The sequence below is a fragment of the Haliotis rubra genome, unplaced genomic scaffold (assembly GCF_003918875.1).
Source record: "Haliotis rubra isolate DU_JTF1 unplaced genomic scaffold, ASM391887v1 Scf965, whole genome shotgun sequence".
Taxonomy (NCBI): domain Eukaryota; kingdom Metazoa; phylum Mollusca; class Gastropoda; order Lepetellida; family Haliotidae; genus Haliotis; species Haliotis rubra.
Window position 1 is genome coordinate 124844 of NW_025767707.1, and position 14247 is coordinate 139090.

The 14247-nt window shown below is 39.5% G+C and overlaps 1 protein-coding gene across 2 annotated transcripts; it reads left to right on the forward strand.

Annotated features, from left to right (window-relative positions):
- The first annotated feature begins 809 nt into the window (after window positions 1–809).
- On the forward strand, window positions 810–10632 carry LOC124265186 (glycine N-acyltransferase-like protein). 2 transcript variants are annotated; one of them, XM_046699975.1, is made up of 6 exons: window positions 810–878; window positions 1210–1394; window positions 3690–3800; window positions 4683–4797; window positions 6453–6576; window positions 10113–10632. In XM_046699975.1, exons 2-6 carry the CDS (start codon window positions 1320–1322, stop codon window positions 10516–10518), a joined length of 831 nt encoding a protein of 276 aa, XP_046555931.1. In that variant the 5' UTR covers window positions 810–878; window positions 1210–1319; the 3' UTR covers window positions 10519–10632. The 2 variants fall into 2 exon arrangements, with proteins under 2 accessions (XP_046555931.1, XP_046555932.1); XM_046699976.1 differs by lacking the exon at window positions 810–878 and adding an exon at window positions 971–1005.
- The last annotated feature ends 3615 nt before the right edge of the window (window positions 10633–14247 follow it).

Here is a 14247-nt window from a genome sequence, read left to right on the forward strand (position 1 = left end):
AAGAATACGCATCCAAACATAATTTATTTATAAAAGCTCTGAAAGAAATATTCTTTATGGAAAACCATATATGCACAAAAAAAAAAATAGAACATTTCAATCATAAATGGGGCCATCTCTTCCCAGTACTTTGATGAATTTAAAATGTATCCATATTTACCTGATATCATATTTCTCTTTTATTGACTTATATGTGTGTAATAACATGATATTGACATAATACCTGTACATCATGTATCTGTCTGTACATCACTTTTGTACAGCTGACATTGAAATCTTGGGATCCAATAAAACAAAACTCAAAAAGAAAGTAAAGAAAAGAAAAAGCTGTTACTTTCATACATGTGTCTATATCCACATCAATATAACATACGTGATATAGAAGGTCTATTTCTGCGGATGCTGTGTGAGATCATGAACACACAATTACTAAGGTAATTACTAAGACTTCATTAATTTAATCTGTATTTTAGATTATACAGACAGACAGACAGATAGATAATGGAATGCTGCACTTGACTAGTGGTGCTATAAACCAGATTCACCATGCACAGCGGCCTGCACATATACGGATTTCATTTGTTAAGAATAATTTGTGAAACATATTAAGTATTAGGAAATATCTGCACTGTAATTATTCCATTGATCATATAAAATATTGCTTTGCTAAGTAACATCATTTGCATTTGCATCGAATTGTCAAATCAAGCTTTCATAATTAACTTACCGCACCGATAACGCTACGAACCATATAACATTATGACGTTATCATACCAACATGTGATAGACCGACGGTCCTTGACCCACTGACTCGAAATAACTACTCCATAAGAGATAACGCTATATAGGACATGCAGCCCAGCCGTGTCAACTGTCAGGTATGTAGACGCACACGATTTTTACTTAAATTAGGAGATTGTTGTGAAGGTAGTTGACCCAAGATATTGTTAGTCACGTGACCTGGGGACCGCTTTGATCTGACTGTGCACTGTAAGGCTGCATAAGGTTGCGGATACTTAGAATGTTATAACTGATTGAGTATATGTGTCATTGTACATGTAACATAGAGGTATTCATTTATCTGTTACGGGCCACAGAGCTATTAACGTCCTTCGTGATAAAACTTGAACATTGCACACAATATCTGTACAATACCACGTCGAGCGCTGTAAATCTTCGTGACCTATATTTTATGCTTTCTTTCATCAGCCAACACAAGAGAATACCAGATCGTATACTGAGGTTTTCTTCACCACCTGTAGTGAAACGCGGAAGTAGTACCGGACCGCCGTCTTACGTTGTTACCAGCTACGTCGAGAATGGTGCTCAGGCTCACAAGAGATAAGTTGGTTCAAGTAAGGCAGAAACTGAAGACATATCCGGGGACGCTGAAGGTAAAACTGCTATATATCCTCCTTCTCTTTGTACGGGGTTCGTGGCCTAGAGGATAATGCGTTTTCCCGAGAGCGAAGGTCGTGTAAACACGTCGGAGAATAGTACTTGTTGCTACCACGCCTGAACTCAGAATCGAGGGGAGTCTATACAGCTATTAGTAAATTCTTCGGTATAATTGTTAATTGTGCTTTGTAAACAGCAAGAGAAAATAATGCACTTATAACAGACAGCACACACTTTCATAAACGTCTTGCTTAAAAGTTGTTTGGTAAAAGTTACAACACCCAAGAGCTTTCAAAATGTTTTGTACTAGACAGGTGTCCCTATTAAGGCATTGCTTTAATTTTATTTGTCTAGATATGGTATCCCGATGCTTTACGTTAAAAACGATTTGTCCTCAGGAAGTGCTTCGGTAGCATAAAATCAGAGCAAAAGCTACCTAGACTTCTATGTCTATAAATCAAAACCATGTGTTGTTTGTTAATTAATGATACAATCTTGATATGCACATATTTATATTTAATTTCCCAAGGACTAATAAGCAACAAATTCTTGTCAGCTAGCGCCCTTCAACCAATGAAAGAATCCAAAACAAGTTTCTCTCTTTCTCTCTCTCTCGTGCATCGTGGCACGCCCTTGAAGAGTTCACAAATTCAGTATCGTGTGTGTCCACCGTTGGCGCCGACGCATGGACGGCCCTTAGCGATTGAAAACTTGGGGAATGTTGTTCCATGTCTGAACCAACGCTTGTCCCAATTCAGTTGACGTCAATGGCTGATTCTGGGATTGACGTAAACGTCGCTCCATTTCGTCCCAAGCATGCTCGATAGGGGATGTTTGGAGAAACAGCTGACCAGGGAGCATCGGAATGTTCTGCGGAGTATCGGAATCTGTCACCACATGTGGACGAGAAACCTGAAACGTGAAGTTGAGTATGAACATGAGGCCCAATGCTCTAATCCCTGTATAGCAAACCTGTGAGATTGCAACTGACAACGACAAGCTGTGTTCGACCATGGGTCGTAAATGGTACCATACCATACCATACAATACCATACCATAACGCTTTCGCCACCAAACTGACGACGTTGAACAACGCACGTGTCAACATACCGTTCACCTCGCACTCTGTGCACCCTTGCCCTTCCATCTGAGCTGTCCAGATAACATCTAGACTCGTCAATGAAACATCTGTACCGTAGATACTGTCTGCACAAGGCAAGACGTGCCTATCGGTGACGTTGGAGCAATATTGGACGTATTGCAGGCTGCCTGGGTGGGATGTTGTGCTCCCTCAGTCGGTTCCGTAGAGTCCTGAAGCTGAGTGGACGTAAGCCAGGAATAGTCCGAGCAGTCAAACTGACAGTCTGGAATTGATTCCTTAGATGGGTCAGCCGAATGTGGTTGTCTTGCTGACGTGACGTCACGCGTGGAGATCCGGTCCAAGGCAGTTATGTTGAAAACGTCTCCACAGAGATGAGATCGTGTTTCGATGGATACCAAAATGTCTGGCCACTTTATTTTGGGCCATTCCAGTCTCCAACATACACACGGCGCGGGGACGCAGGTTTTCTGTAAGCTATGGCATGACGTACACGTAGTTTATAGTCCGTTTGGCTCAAAATCGGACCGATGAGTTGCAATCTAACTCGAAAACTAATAAACATAAAATACTCAATGAAACGCTGATCATAATCAAAACATCATACCAACTCTGTGACGTTTCTGCAGAATTTTGTCCTAAAAAGTGAAAAATTTGTGTAACAATCTATCATTAAAATATTGACACAGTTCACTATTTGTTACGAGGGAGGAGTGCAGAGAAAGGGACAGCCAGGTGTTCGCGAACGGATGGAGACGGCACAGCACAGGTTTATGAATAAATAACTTTGTCTGTGAACGTGCTTCTCGAACACCTGGCTGTCCCTTTCTCTGCACTCCTCCCTCGTAACAAACAGTGAACTGTGTCAATATTTTAATGATAGATTGTTAAACAACTTTTTTTATTTTGGGACAAAAATTCCGCAAAAAACTCACAGAGTTGGTATGATGTTTTGATTATGATCAGCGTTTCATTGAGTATTTTATGTTTATTAGTTGTCGAGTTAGATTGCAATTCATCGGTCCGCTTTTGAGCCAAACGGACTGTAGGTTGAAATTAACGTCGTTTCCACAACATACAGCAGAGGCTAGAGAATAATCTACCGTATGCAAATCAACTCTGATACCATGACTATAGACTCATTAGTAAGCTTCCAGGGTTAAAACAAACATGTTCTTTTGTGTGATTGCAGATAGTAGGAGAAATAGACGCCACACTGGAAAACCACACAGGTGGTTATGATTTCATTGTGGACCGATGGCCAGAATTCACAGCAGTTGTTTCGCAGGCGAAACCTGAAGCGGTAATTCGCTCTTTGCTTTATAACTGGGCAATGTACAAGTAGGTCTGTTACTATATACATGTATACTACCCATCCAAAGTTTAGGCTCACTAATGTAAATATAGCCACTTACTTCAGGCAGCTGTTCTAAACTATATTTTGCAAAATATTCCATACTGTTTAAAGGTACTGTTTACACATGAACTGATGTATTGTAAAACAAATTCGTAACGTTGAAAAAATTATTGTCATGAGATCAGTAAATGATGAAAATCAGTGAAAATTGGCGAATTCTTAAAAAACTTTACACCACAACGCAGCTGTTCACATGCACGATATTTGCACATGCTTTTCAGCAATTTGATGCATGATCCTAGTGCAATTCATCTGCATAAGGTTTGCAGTTAGTTCTCCCAAGTTAGTGGAGAAATCAATCTTCGATGCAACCATATATATATATATAGTGAGTGTTTTAAGTGAGTCAAAACTTTTGAAGAGAAGTATATATTCAAATACATGAAACGTCAAGAATGCTTTAAGTATATGTACCAAACCTGATTTTTATGTACTTGTACATGGTTAACTCGTCACACGTTTATTATGTATGTTCCCTTTTCCTGACCATAGTTTTGTAACATCATTGTCTCGAAACTATACATTCGGATTTGAAACATTTAAATTTAAAGTGATTTTTTTTGTGGAAACAGAAGTGCTAAAATCAAGCAAGTTGCTCTTGGGATAAGACAACTGAGCACACAGATTCTGGGGTAAAGGGTGCTTTATGATAGGCACCTTGAAACACATCTCTGTATGGTAAACAAATGATCGATTAGCCGTTGTTTTGAAAGAAGACTCAGTGGTTAATTATGTATTTGGGCATATTCCCTTTTGACTTTCTGACAGATGGGATATTCTGAAAGTAGCGTGAATCTCTACGCCACAGACAAGAATGCACTGAAGAGCTTTCTACACAGTCCGGATATATTTAACTGGGCACAGAAAAAAGAGCGGTTCGTATGTAAGACATTTATCATACTTTCATGTTTGTGAATACTATCCAAGACTCCCATACAATCCCATACGAAACACTTAATATTTGATATGTGATATGTGTTACCCGAAAGATGTTTTCTAAATAGCAACGTCGCGTGTGTGCGTGTGCGTGTGTGTGTGAGAGAGAGAGACAGTGAGAGAGAGAGAGAGAGAGAGAAAGAGAGAGAGAGAGAGAGAGAGAGAGAGAGAGAGAGGAGAGAGAGAGAGAGAGAGAGAGAGAGAGAGAGAGAGAGAGAGAGGGAGAGAGAGAGAGACAGAGAGAAAGTTTCATTAATTAACAAACGACACATGGTATTGATATATAGACATAGATAGAAGTATAGGTACCTTTTGCTCTGATTTAAGGCTACCGAAACACTTCCTGAGGACAAATCGGTTTTAACGGAAAGCATCGGGATACCATATCTAGAAAAATAAAATAAAAGCGAAGAGATGAATTCGTGATTCTACATCCATATTTCGACCTAATAAAAATTATTGATTGCATAGCTTTATATTTTTTAGTTTGAGAGTGACATTTACTAACTGTACAGATCAGATAGATAATAATCTCTAAAAGTGGAAATCATTTTTGTCACTGACACCTGTCTAGTATAAGACATCTTGAAAGCTTTACTGATGCCTAGGGCGTTGTAACTTTTACCAAGCAACTTTTAAGCAAGACTTTTATGAAATGTGTACAGTCTGTTATAAGTGCATTATTTTCTCTTGCTGTTTACAAAGCACAATTAAATAATATACCGAATATATATATTATCATTAAAGTATATTTATTTCATTCGGGATTTTTAGTCCGATTTTACTTCTAAATTCAATTCTTGGCAGTGGTGTATTTGTACCTGTAAATGTTTTTGGGCAAGCCGTGCAGGTCACACTGTTTGCAATGTATGGCCATACGTTTGGAAATTCGTTGATAAATACAGGAAAAGCACCTTTACAATATATATTTATCTGACCCATACAGCTTAAACAATAGTTAACTTTTCAGCTTCAAAACAACAGTTTCCAAAGACGAACAAAACGGTTGGTTGGTTGGTTTGTTATTCTGGAAAGCAGAATATTTTGTCTAACATTTAGACGACGATGTCACGCTGAGACTGATTTGTGTGAACCAATACGTCCAGGGATATGTTTCTTTGTTGTTTTACGCTGCACTCAGCAATATTACAGCTATATGGCTGCGGTCTGTAAATAATCGAGTCTGGACCAGACAATAAAGTAATAAACATCATGAACATCGATCTGCGCAATTGGGAACCGATGACATGTGTCAACCAAGACAGCGAGCCTGACCACCCGATCCCGTTAGTCGCCTCTTACGACAAGCATGGGTTACTGAAGACCAATTCTAACCAGAATCTTCACGGGTCATGAACAGAATAGGGTCTTATAGATATACTAAATCAAATGCTGGTTGAAATCAACGACTGGTCATATTTACATGGATAAAGTTCTTTTCAATTGTAGATTGTGGTGTTAATATATTAATCTGCACTGGTGCAATCTTTCTGAAACTTTGCCTTGCTCTCATTCCTAAATTTGCTCATGCTCTTTTCGTATTTTATAATTACCTGAAAAGACAAAACAGTATTTTGCAAGTATGTATCCCTTGTCTTCTAGTTGCAGCCGTGCACACTAGGCTGGTACCAGTTGTTACAGAAGTGATGGACCATTTCCAGATTCCCTGTAAAGTTAACATCGATGTGGTCTACATGACAGTCACACAGAGATCACTGAAACTCAGGTACAATAGTTTATATGTGTAAATAACAACACACCATTCACACCATTCACTCACTGAACTATGCATTTACCTAATTGTTACTCCGATTTTGATATTTCGGCCTTCAACACCATAAGCTGTTGAACTGTATGCTACAATATGCATTGCTACAATATGTCACAGAAGGTCATACTCTGTCCCCTAGATCAGGGATAATCTACAACGTTATATAGTATATATATATATATATTTTACATAGATCTATTTTACATAGATAAATAAAAACAGAATGCCTTTTTCTCCAACATGTTTCGTTCTTTACTCTTCAGGGAGATTGTAGCGGTTACAGTATGACATCATTACATATATATTGAGACGTCACAATAAGGACAACATTCTAGAGCGACAAGGTCACAGCTTGCAATGGTTTAACATTGGGTTGAACTTGTCGCTCTAGAATGTTGTCCCTATTGTGACTCTCCCTGAAGAGTAAAGAACGAAACATGTTGGAGAAAAAGGCATTCTGTTTTTATTTATATCTATACCTTCTTGTTGCTTATAATGAGATTCCGATACTTATTCCTTCAACATCATAAGTTGTTGAACAGTATTGTTACAATATGCATTCTACATATAGTACTGTTATAGAAGGTCGTACTCGGTTCACCAGATCAAGCCGTGACCACCCGCTGGAAACAAAGAAAACATTAGGCTGATGACGCGATGTCAGTTTTCCAGTATCATGGAAGAATGTATATCCCTTCTTGTTGCTGCTAATGAGAGTCCTGATACTTCGACTCCATAAACTCCTGTTAAACAGTATTGTTACAATATGCATTCTCCATATAGGACTGTTCTGGAAGGTCATACTTTGTCCACGAGATCAAGCCATGACCACCAGCTGCAAAAAGAAAGAATTAGGTTGATGACGAGATATTAGTGTTCGATTATCATGGACTTCGAGTTCATATTTATTGCATATATGTTAAATGACAATCTTTTTTCAGTTACCCTGCTTTAAGTTTAACAATTTTTCAGCAAAGGTCTTTGAAAGGCATTTAGAAGGGACACACTGATGATTTTGAAATGTAACGTGCGCTACACGTGCCGGATACACACGCAAGAATTTTATGGATGTCAAGAATTTTATGGATGTCAGCTTCTTTATGCCTGGATTAATTTCTTGTTTCTATTTGTTTATTGTCATTACCTATCAGCGCCATTAACCACTGGTTTCTGTTTGTTACGTCATCGCTGATTCCAAGACTCATCCCTGGGTCCCGATCCACAAAGCGTTCGTAACCTTACGACTTAACGTAACTGTATAATTTATCATAAGGTTACGAATGTCGTACCGCTAGCTGCGATCGTTTTGTGGGTCGGGACCCTGGCTTCTAACTATCCATTGCCTTTACCAATCTGCGCCAATTAACTACTGGCTTCCCTTGTTGTTGTCGTATCACTGTTGTTGTTTCACGTGTACTTATATAGCTGTCCGTTTCCTAGTTTTTTCAAGCATCTGATAGACGAGTAAGAATATGCTTCGAAACGTCGTGTTTCTCAATAGAAAGACGTTGACATCCATACAATTCTTGCGTTTAATATTCCAGCACCTCATGCCTGCGGTGTCTCCATTCCACAAATTCTGAGATACAATCGAGCATGTTTACCAAGATTTCAAAGATCCTGAAAAGACCTTTGCTCAAATTTGTCTTATCAAGGTTTCAGTATTCAGGGCCTTAGAAAAGCGTTTTATAGTAGACACGTGGAAGATAACTTTCAGATTCGTGATGCAAATCTCTATTTTGTCTTGAACCAGTCGTTTAAGGGCTTTAAATTGAACAATGGACTACCATATGTATGTGTGTGTAATGGTTTGACGAACACCTAGGATCATTACAATTTGATAGCGATTCATAGACGCATGTTCATAATATTGTCGGAATCGTATAATTTAAATTTTACTTTTAGCTGTGATTTCTAGAGAAAGTGGCGAGACTTGGCCTTTGTCGTTTGTTTTACAAAGAAGGTGACCAACAAAAAACTCCTTAAAATCTCTCATTTGTATTGATTTATATACTGAACCACAAAAGAAATGTCGCACTGATATCGGTTTCTTAAAGCACACACTTTAATTCACTCTAATGATCAATCAAAACGGAGGATTGAGTTCAAACTTGGCAATTATTGTTAACACATTTTGGGAATCACATTTACAGTTTACACAAACAAAATCACCAAAAATGGTACCATTAAGATACCCCAAAGTCAGTATTGTTTGTGGCCACTATAAGCATCGATGAAAGCGTTGCATCGTCTGTACATGGAATAAATTAGCCGGTTGATGAAGGCCATACGCACTTAGGGTCCATACTCTGTGAAATCCTGAGCGAGTCCAGCAGCAGTTGTCGGCCTTGGGTGGCGGTCATTTAGTCTTCTTTGAATCTCGTCTCAAAGGTGTTCTATTGGACTCAAATCAAGACTGAGTGCAGGCTATTGTAGAGTTTGGATGCCATGTTGTTTTAGGAAGTCCAATGTTACTCTGGTAGTGTGGGCACGAGCGTTGCCTTGCTGGAAGATGTGATTTCTGTAACGTCCAAAATGTGGTACAATGTGGGGTTTTATGACTTGATCAATATAACGAGCAACTGTCACGTCATTTCCTCATCCTGGACCGAGATTCTGGAACACCACGGTGCTAGCTATCTGGTTCAGACCGATTGCACCCTACACCATGATGCTAGGACCACCCCACGAGTCTCTTTCAACAACACATTCACTGGAAAACAGTTCTCCACACCTTCACCATACTCTCACTGTGCCATCGACTGTCGAAACACAATATCGGCTTTCATGAGAAAAAACACGGTTCTCCATTGTCGATAACGCCAATTCCGATGCTGAGTTGCCCATTGCAGTCGGTTTTGGCGGTGAGGAGCGGAGAGGACAGGACTACGATATGGTCTGTGACAGCAGAGGTTTCTTCCGCGCAAACGCCGACGCACTGTATCGGCACTGATGGGTCTGCTGTTAGTCCCAATGGTCTGGCGTGCTCTTTCCGTCGTTCTGGGGAAGCGACCCTGCAGATGGTGGCGCACCATCTGTCGGTCTTGACATTGCGATGTTATTGAAGGTCGCCCACTGCGTGGACGGTCTTGGATGCTCTTAGTGACCCGATACCACTCCTGCAGTCGGTAGATTGTCCTAACATGAACATTAAAATGATTGGCAGTCTGGCCAACTGGCAATCGTCCGATGACTGGTTCCTCTGATCTCTAGTAATTCGTGCCATGACAAGTGTGTCAAAACAAAAATATCATACGCAACCTTTTACCACGTCTGTCTTTTTAGGTGCGTTTGGTCGAAATGCTTTTTCATCAGAAAACACACTGATGTTGGTTATAACTATCAATTTGAATTGAAAAACGTGTTAACAAAACGATACAATCATAATAAAAACATCATATTGTAATAACAAAATCTTGCATTTTGTTTTGAAAAGCGACGTTTCTTTTGTGGTTCAGTATATATGTTGCTGTTTTATCACATTTACACAGGCCTGTTCCGGAAGGCTTCACCCTGACCAGTGTACAGACAGACCAAGCCCCTTTGATAAATTCCCTGTGGAAGTTCAGCTCTGGAGAAGCATCTGAGGCACATATCAGACTCCTGATAAGCAAGCGTCCTTCGACCTGTCTCTACAACGAGGCAGGAGTACTATTGGGGTACGCCCTTACCTATCTCTACGGGTGTCAGGGGATGCTGCACGTGATCAAAGAGCACCGAGGGAAGGGGTACGGAAAGGTCATCATGTCCCAACTGGCACTAAAGAACCTGCAAGTAAAGACAGAGGTGTCTGTGATAATAGAATCTGATAATGAGCCGTCTTTGAGGCTGCATGAAAATATGGGATTTGAGGTTGTCCCAAACGTGACAGCTAACTGGATAGCGTGTAACTATTGATACGTACACTAAACGTAAAAATGCATGTTATGAATATGACATTCTTTGTGATCTTTTCTGTTATCCGATTGTGTCTATGTAATATACGTTACATGCAAATATACAGGTGCAAATGTATTGCCGATGCTTTGTCTTTCACTCACAAGGCACCATATCTGAGAAATTGGATATTCGGAAGAATGTGTGTGTGTGTGTGTGTGTGTGTGTGTGTGTGTGTGTGTGTTTTTTGTTTGTTTGTTTGTTTGTTTGTTTGTTTTAGCAGTGCAATATACGTTGATTTCATCCTCAATAACATGGCCGGCTTAGGTAACTTTATCGAGTTGACTGACTGACTGAGTTTAGTTTTACGCCGCTTTTAGCAATATTCCAGCAACATCACGGCGGGGGACACCAGAAATGGGCTTCACACATTGTGCCCATGTGGGGATTCGAACCCTGGTCTTCGGCGTGACGAGTCAACGCTTTAACCATTAGGCTACCCCAATGCACTTATCGAGTTGAGGCTGAGGGGGGCTGTCTGACCACGTGTTGCCAGATGTATGTGTCCAGCAGACAACATATATCATCACTGGTTATTTCTTTATGACGCTCATCTTTTTCTCTGTACTGTGACTTTGTGTATATGTTATGAAACTGCGTGCACTGGTTCAGGTACACCTTAAAACGGCATTTTAGAAGCTGTTACCTGCTTGCTGACGCTGTCAACAACTACACCGAAACGCCGCACCCATTGCAACAAACCTTGTCTGTGTTCCACATCAGGCGAAACATTCATTGTACTCAATACGTATTTCATTCTCCCCTCTTTCTTCTGACATGAGAGTTTATGACTGGTCACCTTTATAACTGCATTCATATATCTTTATATATCTTTAACTATAACATTGTTCACATAACTTTCACGTAACACCGCGTACGCGTAAATTCAAACAGTTTCTCTGGTCACTTCTTTACTCCTGAACGTCAGAGTGTTTCATCACCTTTACCCGCTCGAAAAGTGAAGTACAATTGTTAAAGCTTCACAAAACATATCAACATGTATTCAGTCCCTAATTCCTATGTCTATTAGAAAATGTCCCGTAAGTATCAAAATGCAAACACCACTTTACTGCATGTAGCGCATGAAATATCCAGTTTGATATAAGTGCGACACAATATATATATAACGAAAGTTTACAACCGGTACATTTGCTTAGCACAAGCATAGGTAAGGTATTGTCATGTGCTTTACTCCGTCAATTTGCAAAATGTGCATTTTCATGAAAAAATATATTGTTATACTTCTCAATGATGAAACAATGTCCTGGTCTCATGGGGCGGACGGGGTGGCCCAGTGGTTGAAGCGTTCGCTCCTCACACCGAAGATCCGGGTTCGATTCCAAACCTGGGTACAATGTGTGAAGCCCATTTCTGGTGTCCCCCACCGTGATATTGCTGGAATATTGCTAAAAGCGGCGTAAAACCAAACTCACTCCTTTATCTATGCGTGTGTATGTGTATGTGCGGCTGCTTGTACTAGCCCAGACTGAAGCTGGTTTTATAGTGCTAGCCCACTGAGATACCATGCCGCAGTGAAGCATGAATACCCCACTCAGACACATTATACTGACTCCGAGCCGACCAGTCCTTGTTGTACCCATTAATGCCGAGCGCCAGACAGGGACCAACAAGTACCATATTTTAACGTCTTTTGGTATGACGCGGTCGGGGATCGAACCCGCGACCTTCCGCACTCCGGGCGGACGCTCTAACCACTACACTACGGAGGCGGTCAGAAGCTCTACTGCATTAGTTTTATCTAATACACAGCCAACCGTTTTACCCCATGGCTAGGCGTGAAACTTGCACAGTGATCAATCACAACTTATCAGTGACACCAGACTTTTGACTGTCAACCCTGGCGTTTACGGGACTATTTGCTCTACGTTCAATGGTTCACATTTCAGTTACAAGATCGATTTTGTGTATGCTGGAAATGCAAAGTTTTACGCCGCACGCATACACACACACACACACACACACACACACACATATATATATATATATATATATATACGCACAAAATGTCCAAAGTAGTACAGGTGTTCAGTCATAAATATTGCATAGATAAATAAAAACAAAATGCCTTTTTCTCCAACATGTTTCGTTCTTTATTCTTCAGGGAGATTTAGCGGTTACAGTATGACGTCATTACATATATATTGTGACGTCATAATAGGGACAACATTCTAGAGCGACAAGGTCACAGCTTGCAATGGTTTAACATTGGTTTGTACTTGTCTATGAAGTAGTGTTCTTTTAAAATTCGTTTTACTTTGTCCGAATTTTGAACTTGATAAAAGGAAATATTGTAAATTTAACATCGTTTCCTTTCGCACAGACATCTAGATGTTCACTCAGTGGGATACATCGGGTTTCAGGACACTTTATTTGTTGTTTGTGGACACGAACCCGGGCTCTTAAATTTTCTGATTGACCAATATACTGTTCATTACAGCCTGTGCATGTTATGACATATATTATGTTTTGCAAGAGCAGTCAAAATTCTGTTTTACATAGAATTCTCCGTGTCTCGTGAACGTTACAGAGTGTCCTTCAACAATATGTCGACACGTTCCACAGTTACCTCTGTTGCATCTAGACACAGTAGGATTTGATAAATTCTGTTTCTTTGAAATAAATTTGGCTTTTGTTAGTATCTTTTAAGATTCTGATTTTGTCTTTTGCTATTTATTATTTTTCTAGATTTCAGCATTGATTTCAGTTTTTCATCTTGTTCTAAGATGCACATATTTGTTTTTATGTTCTGGAACACATTTGGGTTCAACGGATTATAAGTAGATACAAAAGCAATTACTTTTTCCTCATTGGTTTGTTTCATTGTTCCTGTCAAAAGATCGTCTCTATTAAGCTGTAAAGCTTTATATATTCCGTCTTCAACAAGAGATTTTGGATATTCCCGTAATAGTAAAAACATCCTAAGTTCATTCAGTCTTTGATTGCGGGTGTCTTGGTTTGAAACTATTGTACATATTCTTCGTGCCAGGTTATATGGAAGACTTCTTTTGGTGTGGCTCGGATGGCAAGATTTGAAGTTTAAATATTGTTTCGTATCTGTAGGTTTGTAGAAGATATCTGTGTCCAATTTCCGCCCCGATTTGATTGTGTCTAAGAAAGCTGTTTTAGTTTGATCTGCCTCCATAGTGAAAACAAGATTTTCGTCCATGCTATTTAATAGTTCGTAAAAAGTATTTAGTTTCTCCTCAGAAAATGGCCAAATTATGAAGCAGTCGTCTAGAAATCTTTTCCAATTTTCCATGAAATAATGGGCAACATCCTCTCCAAGAATTTGACTGATTTTATGCTTGAACTTTTCCTCCAGATATCCTAAGACAAGCGTCGCATAAGTCGGCGCCATTTTGGTTCCCATGGCTGTTCCTTTAATCTGTTTATAGTACTTATCGTCAAAAAAAGAAAATATTGTTTTTTAAGATGAATTCAACGCTTTCCAAAATGAATGACTTTGAAATTCGCTCAGGAATGTGTTCTTCACAACGGTTTAACCAATAATCCAACGCTTTAATTCCTAGGCTGTGTGGGATATTTGAATACAAATTTTTTACATCAAAAGTTACAAGTTTGCTTGTTTCATTAACGTTTTGTGGTAAAGAGGAAAGGAAATGCATGGTGTCACGAGTAAAACTTTTAACATTTGATGAGATTGGTTTT